Below are 20,381 nucleotides of genomic sequence, written 5' to 3'. Positions count from 1 at the left end.
TTGTGTGATTTGTAGCTATATATCCATAATTGTGGACTCTCTAGTGACAGTACCTCTAAACTATAAACATTTTCTTTGGACTTCTTTAGTAGACATGTAAGCCTGTGAAAAATTGGGTTTGTTTCCCCCCACCCCCCCAATTCATACCAGACCTTTTAGGTCTGGTAGGAATTTTAGGGGGGACCCCAACTGCAGTAAAAAAAGCAAAAAAAAAGCATGGGGCCCCCCTAAAATCCCTTACCAGAGTGTGTGCCCCCTCCTGCACCATAGCAAGCCACATGCCCTCAACATGGGGAGACTGGTTTGCTTGGGGGGGGGGGGACCTCCTGGCAAGCCACCTTGTCCCCATGTCGTTGAGAACAAAGGCCTCCTCCCCACAACCCTAGCCCGGTGGATGTGGGGGTCTGCAGTACTGTATAAAAACCCCCCAAAAATGCCCATCGATGTAATCCCAAGGTCAATCACGCCATCCAGTGATGTCGATCCATGTCAATCACGATGGCCGCCGACTCGCGGAAAGAAAAAATCCCAATGCCCGCTGACATGACCAATCCCAATGAACACTGATTGCAAAATGACGGCTCTGACCTGAATGTTAACAAAAGGAATTGAGTTGGGATGTCACGGGACTTGTTCCGCCCCTTTGTTGACATGTGGGAGCATAGTTGTTAATATGACAGTTCTGCTCTCGAATGTCAACAAAGGGCAGAAGAAGTCCCGTAATGTCACGACTAGCTCTGCCCTTTTGTTGACATTCAGGAGCAGAGTTGTTAATATGACAGTTCTGCTCTTGAATGTCAACAAAGGGGCAGAACAAGACCCGTGATGCCACGACTCGCTCTGCCCCAACGTTGACATTTGGGAGCAGAGTTGTTATTATGACAGTTCTGCTCTCGTATGTCAACAAAGGGGCGGAAAAAGTAAATTCAGCCTCCAGCAGGTATGTGACAAGGGACCATTGCTTTAGGTTAGGAGTTCCTCTTTCTGGGGAACTCTTCTCAAAACACCCTTTACCCCAATGCTGAAGGGCATGCAAGCTGGTGTAATCATGGCAAGAGGCTCCTGCCCAATGCTGCCTTGCTATAGCGATACCAGCAAGCATGTTTGGTGTGCCAGGCTAGTTATATCTAGGATAATATTTGTTTTTTAAAAAAAATGCATTTAATTCTGTAAAAACCCAATAGTAGATTACTGATGTTCAGGACAGCTAATTGGCCAGCTGGGTAAAAGCTGTTTTTTTCCTTAAACATTCACCCTGTATATATTCACTCTATTATTATTGTGGCTGAAGGTCAGAAGGATCAATGCTCAAAAGATTTAGTGGTGAATCCTTTATAAATATACCCCTAAGTTTTTTTTAAAATATATATTATGTTTACTGGTGAAAAGAGAAGGCTAGACATGGACTGGATTGCTGTTTTTTTTAACTGTGCATTTAGCCTCCGGGCAAAACAAATGTTTTCTGAAGACAAAGGGTACATATATTGATACGTGAGTCTAGCTGTCCTTTGTGTATTTCTTCAGAATCTGTGCAGGTACTCAGCATGAAACAACTCTTGCACTTTGCCTCTGTGTGTGAACTTCCTGTAATAAAGACCACTCACTACTGTTCTCTCTCCTTGTGCAGGGTAACTGGTCTTCTATCCTCCCTTCTGTAATATTCTGCAGGCAGCCAGTAGTGGAAGGACCTGCTGGGTCCCACCCACAGATCCACTCACTGCACAGGCAATGTACTGCCCAGTGATGTCATCAGTACTTTTAACAAGCTATAGGTTTGAAAGGGCATTTGGTGCACACAAAGTGAATGTATATCCTTTGTGACTATTAAGGAACACATCTGGATGAAAACATTTCTGACCAGAGTTTAGCTTTAATTGTAGTAGCACCTAAAGACAGTATTTCTGTACGGCATATGCCTTCAGTAATGAAGTATGCACAAATCCTAAAGGGGAATACAGACAAGCAACAATGCTTTCCAGCACTATATAAAATAAGACCCCTAGCATTCCTATACTTCTGCATGTCTCTTGCTTGAGGACAGTAAGAGAAAGGAAAAAGGTTATGTTTACACATTTACTTTACTCTGTGAATGGATCAGAAAAGTGAATGTGTGTCATAAGCATACCAACTACTTTATTGCATGAAAGCAGTGTACTAAGATTCATGAAAAGCAATTTTCATATAGTTTACTATTGGGTAACACGGTGTTGCCTCTTGCACCAGGTTAATATATAAGCACAGGTTTGAAGACCTGGTGCTGTCACATGATAGCTTAGGGTTGGGCAGAGCCATTTTGATGATTTCTTCAGAAGAAAGTAGATAAAAGGAGATAGATCTTGCACACAAGAGAAACTGCTTCATAAATGACAAATGAGACTTAATCACTGCTAATGGGTCTACATGGTACATCGCAGACTTTGACGTTTATTAGTGACAAATAGGTTCTTGTCTGCCCTGCAAGTGATCTTGGCACAGAGTAATAAAGCCAGCTACTTTTAGCGATTAATGTTTTTAACTACTGTTAACATGTTCTGATCCTTCACAGCTGTAAAATGTTTTATACATTTCATGGACAGTGTGCATTCGTTCTTCCTTTGGGTCATGAGTTTATATAGAAATAGCAAAGTTGCATTGAGATGAATAAAGGAATGCTGAAAAAGTCTAAACTGAAAGAGTTTAATTGATTACAGTATAAAATATTTTTAGTTGCAAAAAGAAAACTTCATAGAGGCCATGGAGGTCATGTCAGCCTGGCAGATAGCAGTGATGAGTGAGTCATGAGTAACTAGTAAACCAAAACTGCAATCTGCTTCACAGACTGGATCCCACAGCAGATCACAAGCATGAATTAAACTGGAAACTTACAAGTTTGTATCCATATCCTATGCACTAAATGGGGATGAGTGCACGTCCCCTCACCCATGTTCAGTGATATTCAGTCACCAAGTAATTAACTCAAGTGATCGCACCATTTGATAAAGTACCACACAGCCTTTTGTGTAGGTATGATAAGGTGAGTGGCATCTACATTATAATGACATGGTATTCAATAAAAGTAGTGTGTTCTATTGGGCTACACGCAAGAAACCAAACTTTATGGGCCTTTTAAAGTGTATTTCCACTTTTGCTGTCAAATTTGAGAAAACCCATCTATATGTTTGTTATGTGTTTCTATTCCCACAGCATACTGAAAAATAACTATTAAAAACATTTCCTAGCTTTTTGATGTTTTGTTAAAGCAGGCAAGAAGGTTGATTCAATGTTTTTTTTAGCCATTTCATAGTGATCTGTCCTAATGGAAAGACTTAGGACTGAAATTTGAGGATTGTGTTTATCTGATAAGCTTCATTAACATACATTGGACAAGCCACCTCAGACCCCTCGCAGCCCCTCCTAATATTTCAAAAAAAATAGAAGCAAGAAGAAATTTGATCCTTAAAACACTAACCCAAGTAAAAGCAGTGTGTGTGTTGTAAAGTAGCCCCTGCTCCAATCTCGCTACCATGATGGACTACAATCTCACATTTAGTTTACTAATCTGTATTGAAGTTATAGGAGGTTATTCACCAAGCTCGCCGAAGGATCAGCCATAGCTCCGGCTCATCCTTCGGCCGCCTGATCCCTGCAGTTCGGTAGAACCGAAGGGCTGCTGTACGGGCTATTCATTATAGCCCGTACAGCTGTCAAAGTTGGCCGAGCAGCTCAGTCGAGCCGAAGGCATATGCTTCGGCTCGACTGAGCTGAGGGGAAAGCCGAAGCGGGACGAACGAAAGCCTGCCACTGACAGCTAGGCGGAGACACCAGGTAACCAGGGGATGCTGAACTGTCATTACAATGAGAACTCTGCCAGCCGGCTCTTTTGCTCCCTCAGGGAATAGTTGTTGTCGGCTCCATTTTGACAGCAGCGGCTGCTCCTCTCCACTTCCTTCGGCTCCTCAGGTCTGCTGTGCGGCTGCCTGTGAGTGTAGGCTCCTGACGAGAATGGCATACCCATATCAGCAGCAATCTGTATATACAATCTCAGGATATTCAGTTTCAGTGTGTAATGACAGTTCAGCATCCCCTGGTTACCAAGTAACTAGGGGATGCTGAACTGTCATTACAATGAGAGCTCAGCGGAGCCGTCAGTGATATCACCGCCGTCTCCGCCAAGCTCTCATTGTAATGACAGCAGATCCCGGCCAATAGAAAACAGTTGGGCGGAGCTATCTGTCATTGCTAGCTCCGCCCAATCATTTTCTACTTTTTTTTTACTGTTTTTCTATTCTGCTCGGTACCACGGAGGTACCAAGCAGAATAGCTGAGCCAAATGTCTGTTCCAAGCATGTTCGGCCAACACAAAGCCAGCTGAAGCAAGCCGATGGACGGCTGAAATCAGCTGTACAAGCCTGAAGTGAATAGCCGAACAGCGATGGCTACTTTACAACACCCATAAGGACCATGGGGAACAAAAATAGCCACCCTCCAGAAGGAAGGACAGTGTCCGCACCAATTCAGAGATGATATGAGGCTCTAAAGCCAAATAATCTGCAGTATTGGTAATATTTAAGGTACTTGAATGCATTTGAAAGGTTTAACTCCTAAGTTTAGTGCCACTATAACTGTATATGCGCCATTTTAGTATAAGAAGCGGTGTTCATGATACATCTGAGTAGCAGTATACAATAGCAGTATACAAGGAATGTTGGGAAATAATACAGATAATTATGTATAGCACAGTTTAGTATAGAATGTACCAATTCTGCTGGCTCTACTAAAGGTGCCCATACACCTTACAATTAACCTGCAGATTTTCTGTGGTCAGATGGAAAAAGTGCAACAGATTTGCCCAGGTGGAGATTACTCCATCCACACAGTTAAGTGTAGATGGAGGAATCTGTTGCACCTTTTCCATCTGACCACAGAAAATCTGCAGATAATTGTAAGGTGTATGGCCAGCTTGACTCATGTGTGGGGCTGATTTATTAATACTGTATATGCTTGGCAAATGCCTTCCCAACGGCACTAGCATCACACCGTGTGAATAGCATCATGCTGGGTGGAACATTTAATAGTCAGCCCCTTAGTGTATGAGGTATCAGGAAATGTGTCAATAACTGGATAGAGAAATAACTGCAAGCATAGCAATGGTGCCATGCTTACTAAAAGAGAAAAATGACAGGTTCTCTTGAAAGCTTACACCTTCTTCACTGACCTACTGAAACTCACCTTTGCTGCGTTCCCCCATCAGAGCTCTTAGAAATGCCAGGTATGGCAGAGGATGCAACCTTCCTCCCAGAAGTTCCCATTTGTCAGGCCCACATACTGTCACTGGGGGAGGGAAGAAGTTAATAAATCATTTGTAAGCCCTGACATTGACCAACACAGAGCTTACCCAAGGGTTTATGACAAATGAAAGGAGCTGCAGGGGAGAAATTTGAAAGTATCAGTGGTAGTGGTGGGTGGTAAACTTTTAAGAGAACATGAACAGGCAAAGTTGCAGATTCTTTTTAATCAGAAAATAAAGATTAACAGATAAGAAATTGCTTTTATAAATGATTAAAAATATATTTTCTTCCGTTCACCGCAGTTTCTCTTCAATATCACCTTTTGTGCATGCTGCTTAAAAGCGACTTCCCTTTAACTGTGACAGGCAAACTGATGGCATGAATCCATCAACAGTAAATTGCAGTAGTTGTTAAAATGATTGCTTTACTGAATGTCTGACAAGCCAGAAAAATGCTTATCTTTTTTTGAAAAATAAGTGTTCAGTGCATCAAGTGAAAAACCTGCTTCATGGCATTAATGGGTCTTATCTAGCTACATGCTGAAAGGACAATAACCTATCAGACAAATGGCAGGCATTATAATATTGTAACATAAAAGATATAATCACAGCAAACCACAAGGTGGAACATTAAAAAAAATACATACAACAAAGCAAGTAAAAGAAAATGTTCTTGGTTGTGGCCAAATATTAAAGGTCAACTGCAAGTTACAATTCCATCAAGCTTAGAATGAAGGACGGGGGGACGGGCAGTTGGGGCAGGGGGGGCAATTGCAGTGTGTAAAGTACAATACCTTATTAGAGGTGATCTTCTAAATCAGAGTGTCTTCTAAAAAAGCTTCATTTAGTGGCAGGTCTGCTATTGATGAAATTCTAATGACACAGCTATCCATAGATTTCTACTAGGAAGGTAGAACATACGACATAGGAACCGGGCTTACAAAGTTGCAGCTCATGCTCCAGAATTGGGCCAATGGTGGTTCTCACGCCAAAAGGGGCAGAGTCTTGCTTGCCAGTTTATTTCCCAATTTAGCTACCTTTGTGGTCCAGACAAAACCATGTCCAGACAATGGTGTGCCATTTAGGGATGCCAGGTCTAGGGAGGGTTTACATCTCCTCATGTCCACAGCTCCATAAACAAATGTCCCTCAGTGCTCCGCACTAGCCCAGTATGTGCCAGTGTGTAACAGCCTGAGGTGGCAGCAGGGAAGTGGGCATGGAGCCAACCATTGCTCATCAAATGGAAACCCTCCTTGATACACCACAATGTTTTTTTAGCTTTGGATAAAGAAGGTTTGCCAAGTTTTTATTGCTGTGCGAGGCCTACTGGGAAGATTTAAACTTACTTCATGTTCTTATGACAACATTGTGGTTCTAGCCTTCCCCCTACACTACTAAAAAGGGGTTCTATTGCTGTCTGTACCATTGTTGGAAATTTTGCATGACTTTCTGGAGACAAATGTATGGTAATGGCTGCTTCTGCGCATGGTCCTGTTTTCCGTGTGACTGGGAAAGATGCACTTGCGCTCGCACGTGCTCACCTCGGGCGCACAGGAAGTGATGCTTCTCCCTCCGACAGATTGATCTATTTAAATGAGCCTGCCATATCCTTAGTTTCTGGTTGATCTTCAGCAATTTCCAGCTACTCTGTTTAATACTTGTTTCCTGTGCCTGACCCGGATTGTTTCTGACAACCCCTGATTGCTGCCTCCCTCCTGACCACAGCCTGTTTGCTGGACTTTGCCTCTGCCTTCTGATTGTACTTCGTGGCCCAGCTGGTTTGACTCCTTGGCTTCCCTTGATCACGCTCCTGTCTTCTGCTCCGGTACCCTGCTGCCCTCTCGGCTTGACCTCAGTTTCATTTGACCAACTCCTGATCCTGATTCTGGACTTCTATTCCAGCACAGTGTGTGCATCATCATTGGCACTCTCTGTATATTGCATTTTACATTTAGACAATATTTGGAACATGAATGTCTTAATATTACACCTGAGACACCAAAAGGATTGATTATGCTGGAAGGTTACCTTTGCTATTTGACCTCATGCATGACAACAAATGAGTTTTTCATGCATGATACATTTACACAACAGTTATCATATGCTAGATATGTGCCCTACACCTTGAATACGTGGAGCAAAAATGTTTTAATCTCATAGCTTACTGTGGAATAGTATTCAAAGTAATTCAACTGCCTGAAATATTTTTCCATACTTACCTGTAATACTTTACCATTTGTGGATGTCTTCTATTATCACTGTGGCTTCTACACAGTAATATATGAAATTTGCACTCCTTTCTGGCAGAGCCCTGCTTAAGTGTTTCACTTTTTTGTTTCAGGGCATATTTATATTTTATGCAGTTTTGTCTTTGATAGAGTGAATATTGTTGCCATAATTTGAAAGAAAATCTTTTATATAATTACATGCAATTTGATAGTAATAGCTTAATCACAAGCCCTTTATTCGTGATCCCTTGAAATATGTTGTTAATAGCTAAATTAGAACTGTAAAGCAGGTCAATTAAAATAGTGTTTTGGTTATTCTTCACAGAGGTCAATTGGTGCATTTTCTTTTCCCTTCTATAAACAGTAAAAACGTAATCGAGTGTCTAATCCTTCCTCACAGGGAGCCTAAGGACCACCTGCTGGGAGGATACAGTGCCTGTATATTTCAAGACTTTGGCAAGCTGAGCGCTCTTTCTGCTGCATATTTAAGGACAATAAAAAAAAGCTGCGATGCATTTCTGACTTCAGTTTAATTACTGCACAGCAGCTCATCCTGAGATTCAAGTTAAAGTGGACCTTTACACTCAAAAATCTAAATCAAATTCTACCAATGCATGAATGTATGATGATTAATAATAACATAGACATGTCAGGTGTAAAATGCTGTGATTTTGAAATACACTTGCAGAGCATTCACTTTCTGCTTTGAAAGGGCAAAATGACTTCAGTCTGCCAAAGCAATGCACACTGGGATTGCCTTGTCAACCGCAGAGCATTGCTGTGAAATTTCATCTGCAATCTCATGAGATCTCAGGGAAAGGCATTTTTCTCCCCTGAGATGATGTGCATGTCCTAGTCACATGTCTAGTCACATGTGCCAGAGTTCCAGGAAGTAACAGGAGAGCTAGTAATCTGCTCTTAGTAAACATGGCCACTGTCAGAAGACTAGGGAAGAAAAGAGAAATGGGGTATGTGCAAAGAATACAAAGCCGGCAATTATCTAGAAGTATCTGTTTGTAGTTTGGCATTACTAAACATGTCTAAAGGTGTGTTTGTTGTTATTTTTTTAATTTATTTTTTTCAAAAATGTTTTATTGAAACATTTCACATTTTCACAATATTCACATTTTCACAATCAAGTACAATCCAGGTTATCACCTAATACAGCAGTCTAATGGTACAACATACATCCCAAGGATAAAAGGAAAAAATAAGCACATAAATACCTATAGTAAGTTCCCCAGCCGACCTAGTAATCTATTTGTGGCCTGGTGGAATAGTCCCCCGCACCACCAGGGTGTACAACGATAGTCACCCCGTGTTGCGCAGCGGGTGCTAACCCTCAGTCCGAATCTATTCGTAAGACTTTGTTGTTATTTTAAAGCTATGGTTAAAGGTCCGCTTTAAGATGCATGTGACTAGTTCATCTATACAGTTATGTTTTAATATATGTTCATAGTTGGGCAGTAAAGTAGGGAAGGTGTAAAAAGAGGTTGCCAAGCAATAATGGGGGCCTACAGTTGTAACTGTACCATTGGCTATGAGCAAAGCACAGAATATATACTGGCTGCTGAATATGATATATATATATATCTAAAGATCAATATGAATGAGGTAACAAACGAAAGGACAAACTAATGATTAGTAAGATAAGGCAATTTACATATGCAACGCAAAACACTAACCATAAAACAAAACTCGCTTGCCACTCATGGATGAATGGATGACTCTGCTGCATATTTTCCCTTTACGCTGTATAATATCCAAAGATGTTCCAAGATCAGTTCACTGAGCATAATAAATGAACAATGATACAGCTTACTTCTGCTTCAAGACTATTTCATATTACATTTTGCAAACCTGGCATTCATTTAATGAATATATATGTCTTTTGTGGAAGACATTTTTTACTGAATGCTGTTTAAATAAACATAAGCCATAAGCGATTCCAGGGCAAAGATCCCTCTTCCTGGACCGAGGTCTGTGTGTTTAAAATAAGATTTAAAGAAAAATTTAAGCCTGTTCTTTTTTTTTACTTTTGCATATGGCAGGGTTAGAACCTCATATGGTTAGTTTTTTGGGATTGCAGTCCAGGTATTTATTGGGAACATTTGCCCCCAACTCCTTTCCCACAAACACCTATCACAAGAACAGAAAGTGTGTCTTGCATTAAGTTCCACTTTAAAGGAAACCTTTTCCAAAAGAAACGAGGAAGTTGTCATGTTAACTGACTTTCTTCACTAATTTATCTTGCCAACCCAGTACACATATGCAGATACTGATTTCTGACTTTACATTGATTTACCAGATTTACATAATTGATAAAGGGTCATTCCAATTTCCCACCAAATGTAGGAAACTAGAATTACCCCCTACAAAATTGGTCCCCTGTAACCCCCCCCCCCACACACACACACACACACACCCCTCCAAGCTATTCATACTCCTATTCAGGTGACCAGGCTGACCAAAGCATCCTCAACATTTGCGAGCATTATTCTATAGACAGAATACCGGCCTACTATGCCATGTACGGTGTACAGATCGTCCACTGGCTGGAACAGGGGAAAATGGCGGTCCCCCCAAAGGTAGTAATAGCTGGCGAGGGCAGAGGGGACCAGATTGTGGGGGTAATTTCAGTTTGCCACATTTGGTAGGAAACTGGAATTACCCATTTAAAGTAGTGAAACCAGAGGGTCAGTATAATAAATAACTAGAAATTGAAAAGGTAGCCTCCATATTTCTCTCAGGAAAGTGAACTTTAAAGTGTACCAAACAATGGACATTAGATTATGTATACATTGTCAATAAGCAGTAAACGAACTTAAAAATGAGCTCTCAATGACCTCCGTATCTGTAGGCATTTTGAAAAAAAATCATCCTCAAAGTACAAAGTAAGAGGCAATTAATTCACAGTTCCTCTACATTTATTTTCTATGGCAACAGAAACTTGGCAGCCTGCTGGCCATGTAATGTAATCAAACAGCAGGAGCTGTAAGTTCTGAGAACCTTACTGAAACCCTGCTTCAGAGTCTTTGTAGTAACCTTTAAAGATAAATTTCTTCACGGTAGTTACAACTACAGAGGTCAATGAGGGCTTATTAAAAATATATTTTACTCATAGTTAAAACTGAACTCCAGCTTTAAAAATGTATAATTACTTACACTGGTCAAGATTGGCAAAATGTAAGTATATATACAGTAAATCCTCCCTGGCAGGGCAATAGCAATTGAGCATACACTGTATTAGCTTCAGCGTTTTCCGGATCCTGGAATAGCCACTGTGCTGAGCAGCTTCCCCTGTGCTGTCAGCATGGCAGCCATTCAGAGGACATTTATTATTTCTCTTAATGAATACTAGGCTTTCTTTGATTGAACAAAGAGCAGTGATATCATGGCACTGCCCCTTGTCCAATCAGAGAATGCCTGTGATTCATTGTGAAAAATACTAGGTGTTCTTTGAATAGCCTCTACGTTGAGTGAGCAACCTGCTGTATTTTAACAGCACAGAGGATGCGGCACAGGACAGTGGTTCATCTTGGATCCAGAGGACGCTGTAATGCACTGTTGTAACTGTGGCTACTACAGTGTATTACAGGATCCCTGTGTCCTGCCAGAGACCATTTATATATGCTTACATTATGCCAAGCGGGACCAATGTAAGTATAGCTACATTTTTAAAGATGGAGTCCAGCTTTAAGAATTTTTAAGTTATTTAATTTCCATAACCTGGGGAAAGGTGCACTTTAAGCAGTTCAGCTCCAGAGCTATTTATACTTTTCAGTTCTACGCCTAGTAATACAACAACAAATTTGTTTTTAGTTATGATACAGAATTGAAGTATAGTGTTGCCAAGCATACAATGATATCTCACAAACACAAGTAAAATGTTATATATGTAAATAGGCCCTTTTATCTTTATTGTATTTGAATGAAAGTGTCCTAAACAAAACATATTAAACTAAGAGCAAACAATTCATGGAGAAGGGACGTGCACATTCAGGGCCGGCGCTAGCGCAAGGCAAGATGGCACTTGCCTTACGGCGCCAGGGAACAGGGCGGAAAAGTCGCCCGATCGAGACCAGACTCTCAGTGTGTGGGCTGCCGCTGCGGGCGGGTGGCCGGCATCTGAAGCATGCGGCGCTGACCTGTGCAGTGCAGTCTCACGTCTCAGACTCAGTGACACTCAGTCTCACTGAGTGTCTCGTCCTTCCTTGGCTACGTCAGTGAGTGACGTAACTGGCCCCGCCCCTGGTTCCCCTGGCCGCTCAGCCGCATGTGAAGGACTGGAGCGAGGGCTGCAGGAGGCGGAGCAACGGACGGACCGGACCAGCAGGCAGTGTGGTGGCAGTGGCGTCATCCTGTTGGAACCGAGTGAGGAGGAGGAGGCGATTTCACCCTCTCTTGGTGACCCACGGTCGGACTCGTATAGGGAATCGGGATTGGGAGCTGGCTGAAGTGGGAGCGGTATGTAATGTTACAAAGACAAAGTGCACGTGGTATGCTGCATTGTATTGTATTATTTTGTATTGTATTGTGCATTGTATATACAGTATATTGTATTGTGTATTGACAATACACAATACAATATACAATGCACAATACAATATACAATGCACAATACAATACAGTATTGTATTGTGCATTGTATAATATATTGTGTAAAGTGTATTGTATTGTGCATTGTGTATTGTATTGTGTATTGTATTGTGCATTGTATAATACAGCGGCACAATGCTGAACACCAGCAGCTATAGAGGAACAACAAATCCCAGCAATAATACATTATACAGGCTGGTTAATATATTATTGCTGGGATTTGTTATTCCTCTATAGCTGCTGGTATTCTCCATTGCGCTGTATAATGTATTATTGCTGGGATTTGTAGTTCCTCTATAACTGGTCAGTGGTAATCTGCATAGCGCAGTATAATCATTATACAGCGCAATGGAGAATACCACCAGCAGTTACAAAGGACTAAAAATCCCAGCAATAATATAGAGCTGTAACAATTAGTCGATTAAAATCAACAATGGAAAACGTTGTCAATATTTTTCATGGCCGATTTGTCGGCAAAAATGTAAATTTCCCGCTCGCCTCTCACGCCCGCCTGTGCGCAGCTCCATACACGAGTGACGACGCTCACCACACAGACCGGACACACGCCTGGGGGGGGGGGCGGCAAAATGCACCTTCGCCTGAGTTGGCAAAAATCCTTGCACCGGCCCTGTGCACATTACCATAGTTAAAGGGAATATGTCAGAGAGAAAGAATCTGTGAGGACAATGGGGGTGCCATTTCTGAACTCTCTATTAGAGAATGCTGGTTCCCTGGCTCTCATGCTGGCTCTCAAGGCTTAGCTTCAGCGTTGTCTGAGTCGTTGGTCCAGAATAAGTACAGATATCAGGAGTTCTGACACTTTTCTGGCATTTATCTACAGCAGGGGTCCTCAAACTTTTTAAACAGGGGGGGCCAGTTCACTGTCCCTCAAACATTGTTGGGGGCAGGATCATAGTTTAAAAAACTGGGGGCGTGGCTGCGGTGCCATTGACTTCAATGCACCGTCACGCCCCCTCCCGTCCCAGAACGAAGGGGGAACTTTAGTGAGCGATTGCTGTGCGTTCCAGCAGCTGCCGCTCTGGAACGCACCGCAATTGGTGTGAATAAGCCCTTATTTAGAAGGTATACTGTATATAAATATTTTTAGCAACTTCTTTAATAAACAAAACATGTTCTAATACAATTCATTTTTCGTAGACTGGGACATGTACTAGCATGATTTGTTATTATTTTCTACAGCTCAAGTATTTGTTATTTATTAAAATGAATAGGCACGTAGACTGCCCTGTCTTACCTCTCGACAGCGGCATGCAGCTGTGGGAGAGGCAGGGAGATAACATCCCTCCATATCCCAGCTCTCTTTTTATTGGCCGCCCTCCAGGAGCCTGTGCTGGCGTGCGCCCAAAGTTGGAGGGGCGCAGCCGCACTGGTGTTACGTTGCTAAAGGAAGCCTGGCATTTGATTTGGCTTCCGAACGTCCTGTGCCACGGCGTGCACCCTGAGATGAAAGGGCACAGCCTTGCAGGCTGAACACAGAAGCTGTCAAGCTTCCGGAATGGCCTGTGACTCTTCCCCGACACCCAGACGGGGCAGGCCGAATGCCGATCTCTCCCCGGACCCCGCCGGTGGCTGGCCGATTGATTGCTATATGTTGTTTAGGGCGGCTGGGCCTATTTTAGGATAGGGGCGTGGAGCTGCTGCTCCCTTAGCCCCTACGTTAATCCGGCCCTGACGCCTACGGCAAGGGGCTTGTGGCCGAGCCGGCCAGGTTAAGGACCCTGGCAGGCCAGATCTGGCCCGCGGGACGTAGGCTGAGGTCCCCTGATCTACAGCATGCTTATTCTGGCTCTGTGGCATAAACGTAAGTCAGTCAGGCCAGGCAACTATCATTTTCAGAAGGAGGCGAGCAATGGCAGCCTCCATACTTCTCTCATGATAGAGTCACTTTAAATATCTAAAATGTTTGTCTTTACATTACAGGAGGTTAAAGTTTACAGTAGACACACTTTTTAAAAAGCATCATATTACAAGCCTCTTTCTGTAAAATATACTACAATACTGGTCAATGACAGGAATGCCATATATTAATATTTCACTGGAAGAACATGAGGATAGGTGATTGAATAACTTACTTTCCTTCAGATCCGTAGCTGTTCATACTATCTTCTATGGATTCATGGCTTGCTTGACGTACAGTCCGACTTGGCATCTCAACAGCAAGCCCAGTCTCCGTACTTCGCTGAATAGCACCTTTAAGCTTGCGTCCATCTTCTGGAAGACACAAGAAATATACAGTTTTTATAACAATTATGTGAAACACAATGAACATATTCAGAAGAGCTTGTTCAAAGATGCCACCATGACTTAAATAACAGGATCCGCTCTATATCTCCTACTAGCAATATCTGTGTAGTATAAGTCATCAGAGCTGAAATAATGGCGCTTCTAAGAACTGCATTTTTTTTGGCTTCATATACTATGATTCTTGAAGCCTCCTCAGCTGCAGTGCGACAAATACTGGCATGTATACAGTGGAGGTATGCATATTTTCTAATGCAAGAGCAATAGATTGGATCAAGAATTAGACACATTTCTGGATAGTCCCTTTAAGATGCAATGTTCTAATTATGTTTTCTGTGATAATGGATTTTTCAGATGAGCTATTATGTTTTGACAGAGACGCATGGAATGTGCAGCCATCCCCTGCAACCAATTAAAAATGTATTCTTCACATGACTTTTCACTTTTAATGTGACACTAAACTCAGGAGTTAATTCTTAGAAATGCATTCAAGCACCTAAACTAATAAGAAAAATTAATCTTATTTGTGTATCACTCGGCTGTAGATCCCCAAATCATCTCTGAATTGGTGCTGACACAGTCCTTCCTTCTGGAGGGGAGCTACTTTTGTTCCACATGGTCCCTGTATGTGTTGTAAAATAGCCACCGCTCCAATCTCACTTCTGTGATGGACAACAATCTCACGTTCAGTTTACTAATTTGTATTGAGATTGTAGTCCATCACAGGAGCGAGCTTGGAGGGGTGGCTACCATTGCTGGGGTAACGGCAAAGATCATACTCACAATTTGCCCCTCTGCATAATTAAACTGTACAGTTTGGTCATCAGTACTGCTAGAATAACCCTAATCCAACACTTCCAGAAGTGTCAGGTCCCTTAGGCCCCTTTCACACGGGCACTGTCCTTTGCGATCAGCAGGGGAGCTGTGCACAGACCCACTGCTGATCAGAGAAGTAGGGAACAGATGCCACTTTTGTGACACCCATTCAGTTTTTCCCTCCATCTTGCAATGGAGAAAAAAAATTTAATTAACCGAACCCAAGTTAAGTCTATGGGAAGTCAGATGTAAGCAAATATTTGTCTAATTACAGCCGAATAACTCTGACCTGTTATGATCAGGTCCACCAAAATTAAACTCTGTTCCGTTTTTGTTCCAGACCTAGACGGAGTCGGGGTAATTGGATGAAAATGGACGCAGGTCTGTTTAAGTTTGGCTGCTCATACAGTTATACTGGGCTTGCGGTCAGATCCGCATGAAAAACTGACAGGCAGATCTGAACAAACTGCCAGTGTGAGAGGGGCCTTAGTCTTCCTGCTGCCTGCCTCATTTCCACCCCCTGCCACTATGGTTAGACGTATTACTCTGCAGCTATTACTCTGCAGCTCTCAGAGAGGCCTTGTGGGAGCATGCATACCGCTGCTGAGCTCTGCTTAAAGTAGACCTGAAGCCAAATCCTAAAACCTCTTGGTACTTCTTCAACAGATCCGTTCTGATCAAAATATCCTTGAGACAATTACAGTGTGTGTGAAGTGGTGATTTTTTGACCTCATGACGGTTTGCAACCGGAGACGACACTGGTGTACATTCCTTCAGGGCTTGTTCATACCAGCAGCCACGCTCAACCATATGGATGCTGGGGTGCGTGTGCCAGGCACAGTGCTCAATCGAGCCGCATCACACTGTTTCTTTTTTTCACAAGTGACATTTCATTAAGCTCTATGGGCACACCGTGGCCCGATGCGTCTCACTGTGGTGTGCTTAAAAACATTTATTTTAGCGCAAACTGTGCCCATCCGTGACCAGGCAAATTGCCTCGTCTAGCTTCTGGGCTGCACTGGAGCGCATCAGGTGTGAATGGGCACTCAATCCAGAAGAAATTGGTGCAAAATTTCCATAGGTTGAAGAAACAAAGGGGTCTTTTGGAGAAACTGTGTACAAATTAAACAAAACCTTTTTTTTCATAGAAAATAGCGACAAAACAAATAATATTCTACACATATACCTCTTACAAACAGACAGTGTTAACATATATGGCAGTGTCAATAATAAACTCTTAACTCATTATACCATTTTTCAAAACGTATTCCAGGGAGATGCCCCAGTAAAAATCTGTCTTGAAGGATGATTAATCAGCAACAATTCTCTTTAACCTTTGGAAATATGTATATATGGGTCTAAATGGGGTACTGTGTGTGTTTTATGATGGTTGCCTGCTTTCGAGGTTGTGGTAGGGCACAAACTAACTCCACTTGCTAAGAAATTGATGCAATCCTTTTTCCGTCAGACCCCATGCCAGCAATTGGCAGCAATGCACCAGAGGACCGGGTGTATATAGTAAATAGGTATGGTTTATACCTGAGATATAAAATGTATATAAAAGTTATAGGTATAAAGTTTTTTTCATTAGTTAGGGATCTAATTTTTTTGCCTTTTGCGTAGGGATGCATCGAAATTTTGTCTGCCAAAACATTTTGGCCAAAATGATACTATGGACCAAATACCGATAACACAAAAACAAAAATGCGGTGCATCCCTAGCTTCTCCCCTCCCCATTCGGCACCGGCTGCAAGCTTCGGTCTGTGTCCCCTGTGCCTGACACAGGCACAGGCAGGCAGCAGAGGCAGCAAGGATTGAAGAGGACACAGAGCCGATCCGGCTCCCAGCATGTTTCTATCCTTTTTCCATTAAGATCTTGTTGGCCAGCCTTTCTTTTTTTCCTATGCTCTTTGTTAATATTTTTTTGTCTGTAATTTCATTTTTCACCACGAGGTGGAGTCTAATGTAGTATCTTCAAGATTAGATAGGTCTTCTTCGTTTTCACACTGATTTCCAATAGTTACGGGTCACTTCCACTTCCTTGGCACATGCAGTGAGCTCACTTCCTGTGTCTGTAATGCAAATTGCTTTCCATGTTGAGTTAAGGCCACAGACAGGCAGTCCTTTTTAGGTACTGGTGATTGCACATTTTGATGATGCTGCACAGATAAGCAGCCCATTATGACAACTTGCATTCAAGGCAGTGCACTGGACCCAGCATGGACCATCAATTTGTCACATAGGCGGTTTGGGTTGTAATTAAATGTGGGTATATAAACAGATGTATAGTTTTCTTGCATAGATTGTCTGTCACCCTGAGAAAGGGGCCTCTCTGCCTCCAAAATGGCGATGATTTTGGTCTTCTCTTTGCATGCAATTTTTGCTTTTCGACCTTAGTAAATATCTGAGGTCTTAACTATGTGCTGGGCATTTTTGTCATCTTTGATTTCTCTCCATGTATATACCTAATTTCAACATTTCCTATCGTACAGGACACACTTAATGGTGCTAGGACTGTAATGGTACATTTTTACACTTATGTTTGCATGATCTACTGGAGTCCCAGCAGCTTCCAGCACTACGATGCAGGACCACACTTGAAAGTTCAACTGAAGTCAAAACTTTTCATTTAATTTTAATTAGAGTGGAGAGTAGTGATGAGGATTGGCTTGGTGCAAACCCAATTCATCAAGAGTTGTCACCCTGGGCTGTTGTCCTGATTTGGACTACAAAAACCACCCCCTTACTTAATGACACTTGCAGACTATCTGTAAGTGTCATTTTACACAGGAGTGGTTGCATTTTAACAGCCACTTCTGATATATTATGTATAGCAATTCCTAGCAGTCATTTTGACAGCCAGCAACTCTCGTTAATAGTGGCGGGGGAAACAGGAGCAGAGAGAGAGAAAAAGGACATAGTAGATACATCCTAGATACCTTGTTGACTTTTTTTTTTTTAGATGTTTCTCTTACATTTAAGGCCCTAACGTGGCTAAGTAAAGTAAAACTCAAGGCATATATAAAGCACTATTTAAGCTAGGTATGTTTTTTTTTTTTAATGTATTTCTACATATAACTTGCATAAGTACTTAAATCTCTTTTGATATTAGTATTTTGTAATACTCAGCACAACACCAAAGTGAGAAAGGGAGAGCACTTGTCAGGGCTCTTTTGCTTTTCACACTGCTATCAGTCTAATTGTGTGAACATGCATACTAGATGACACTTTAGCGGGATAACCTCCTCAGTGTGCTGGTGCTCATTGATTGTCTAATCATAGACTGGGGCTGGTCTTAAACAAGGCTGTTGAATTATGTTGTAATCGAGAGGTATTATGCACAAAGCCCCTTGTCAAACACATATAATTATATTTCATCTCTATAGTCCATAATTTTATATAATCAGACTTAAAGTGTATCTAAACCCAAAAGCAAAAATGTAATAGATTGATGATTACAAATAAATTTCCGGCTTTTTTTTCTTTATTTCACCCTTGGTGATCCAGCCAGTAATGCCAGGTATACACAGTTCTATTTTTCCCATTCAACCCATGGGCTGAACAGAAAAAAAAGAACAGTTTCCTCCATCAATACTTTTGAGTGTTGATCGAGAAATCCCGTGCTGTTTCTCTTTGAATTCTGACAGCGGCAGCTGTCAGAATACCCAAACTAAGCTAGCGGCCAACCATCTATTCAGACGATTTTCCAACCTGCTCCTTTGATCAGCTGATCAAGGAATGCTAGGCGGAAAGGTGCTGACACTGAAATCTGAAGTGTGCATACCAGGCTTCAGTCTTAAGGTTTTTTTTTTTCAACTTCCTTTAACAGATCAAGCTGTCCAATAAAAGTGGCCAATAGAGAGTTGAGACCATTTAACACTGATAGGGGTTTTTACAATGGTCTGATTTTATTAATGTATGTAAAATCTTTGTTCCAAAAGGAAAACAAAATAGTTGCTGTAACTGCTTAAAAAGTGTTATCTGGAGTTTGGATTGAATTTGTTAGTCAAGTATATCTAATTTTTCTAGTAATCTAACGTTACCCTCTGCAAAGATTGACAATGCTTCTGTCTCCAAGGTCCCCAACAAGCGCAGGACCTCAGGCAGCCGCTTGTTTAAAATTTTAGTGCCGGTGTTCTGTCGAGAACGCTGACCCAGTATCTGGAAATCCGGAAACCGGCATTTATTTACAAAGTATTCATTTGTAATTGTTAATTGTGATCGTCAATAATATGCCTTTCGTGGCAGGAAATGATGGGTGAAATATTATTAACGGTCACAATTACCGATTTAAACAAAATACATTGTGAATAAATCCCGGTTTCCTCGATAATACTGGTCTGTGCGCAAGCGCAGATGCTGAGGTCAGCAAATTCGACTACATCGGCGTTCTCGACAGAACACCGGCATCTGCGTTTAGTATCTCAGCAGGGCCCTCTTCCTCGTCTCCCCGGTCAGGGGGAGGGGCTAAGAGGGTCGGGTCCTCACACAGCAGAATGTGCTGCCCGGCGGTGCCTGCAGCATATGGTGACAGCCTCTTCCATCGCTGCCGCACAGCTGCCCGTACATGTTGCGGGCGGCTGTGCGGCAGTGAAGGAGTGGCACTCTCTTGGGGGGGCCTCTTCTTCCTCGCTGGACCCCCCCAAGTGGCGGAACGCCAGGGCCCAGTCGCAATTGCGACCGCTGCGACCCTGGTAGTTCCGCCAGTGGAGTGGAGCCATCCTGAGACAGGAAGTGTGTTACTGGCCCGATCACTAGGTGAAAATAAAGGAAATAAGCCTAGGAAAACAAATGTAGCTACCACATTTAAGGGATTGGTAAGCTGTGCAATGTAATACTTCCTATTTTGGGGTTTAGAAATGCTTTAAGCAGAACTGGCTTTTTTAAAAAGAGAACTTAGCTCAGGAGATAGATGTCCACAATCACTGTCCTCTACTTTTGACTCCCTATACTGTTTGGATAGCTGACGTCCTTCCTTCGATCTCTCTTTCCCACACAGACAAGTTAAATTGTTCTTGGAATACATTCAGGAGATGTGTTCATGATGTATTTCCTATACATACAGTGCTGGTTGCTTTGCAACTGATAATTTCCAAAGTTATAATTACTAAATGCTAATACAGCAATATTATGATCCAGTACATTGATCCAACTGCCATTAAGTGGTCAGAAAGGAATATACATAGCATTTTACAGAGTACATAAATCAG

At 42.2% G+C, this 20,381-nt stretch overlaps 1 protein-coding gene across 1 annotated transcript in view; it reads right to left on the bottom strand.

Moving 5' to 3' along the window:
• The window catches only part of RIMS4 (regulating synaptic membrane exocytosis 4), a 146,075-nt gene that overhangs the window by 50,868 nt on the left and 74,826 nt on the right, over positions 1-20,381 (bottom strand). The window contains exon 2 of the mRNA XM_018564701.1: positions 14,187-14,325. Within this exon, the coding sequence (XP_018420203.1) occupies positions 14,187-14,325 (139 nt within the window). The remainder of the gene's footprint in view (positions 1-14,186; positions 14,326-20,381) is intronic.

This window comes from Nanorana parkeri, unplaced genomic scaffold, assembly GCF_000935625.1.
Source record: "Nanorana parkeri isolate BGI_ZX_2015 unplaced genomic scaffold, ASM93562v1 scaffold773, whole genome shotgun sequence".
NCBI lineage: Eukaryota > Metazoa > Chordata > Amphibia > Anura > Dicroglossidae > Nanorana > Nanorana parkeri.
The sequence above is the reverse complement of the archived record's forward strand: the minus strand, read 5'-3'. Positions and strand labels throughout refer to the sequence as shown.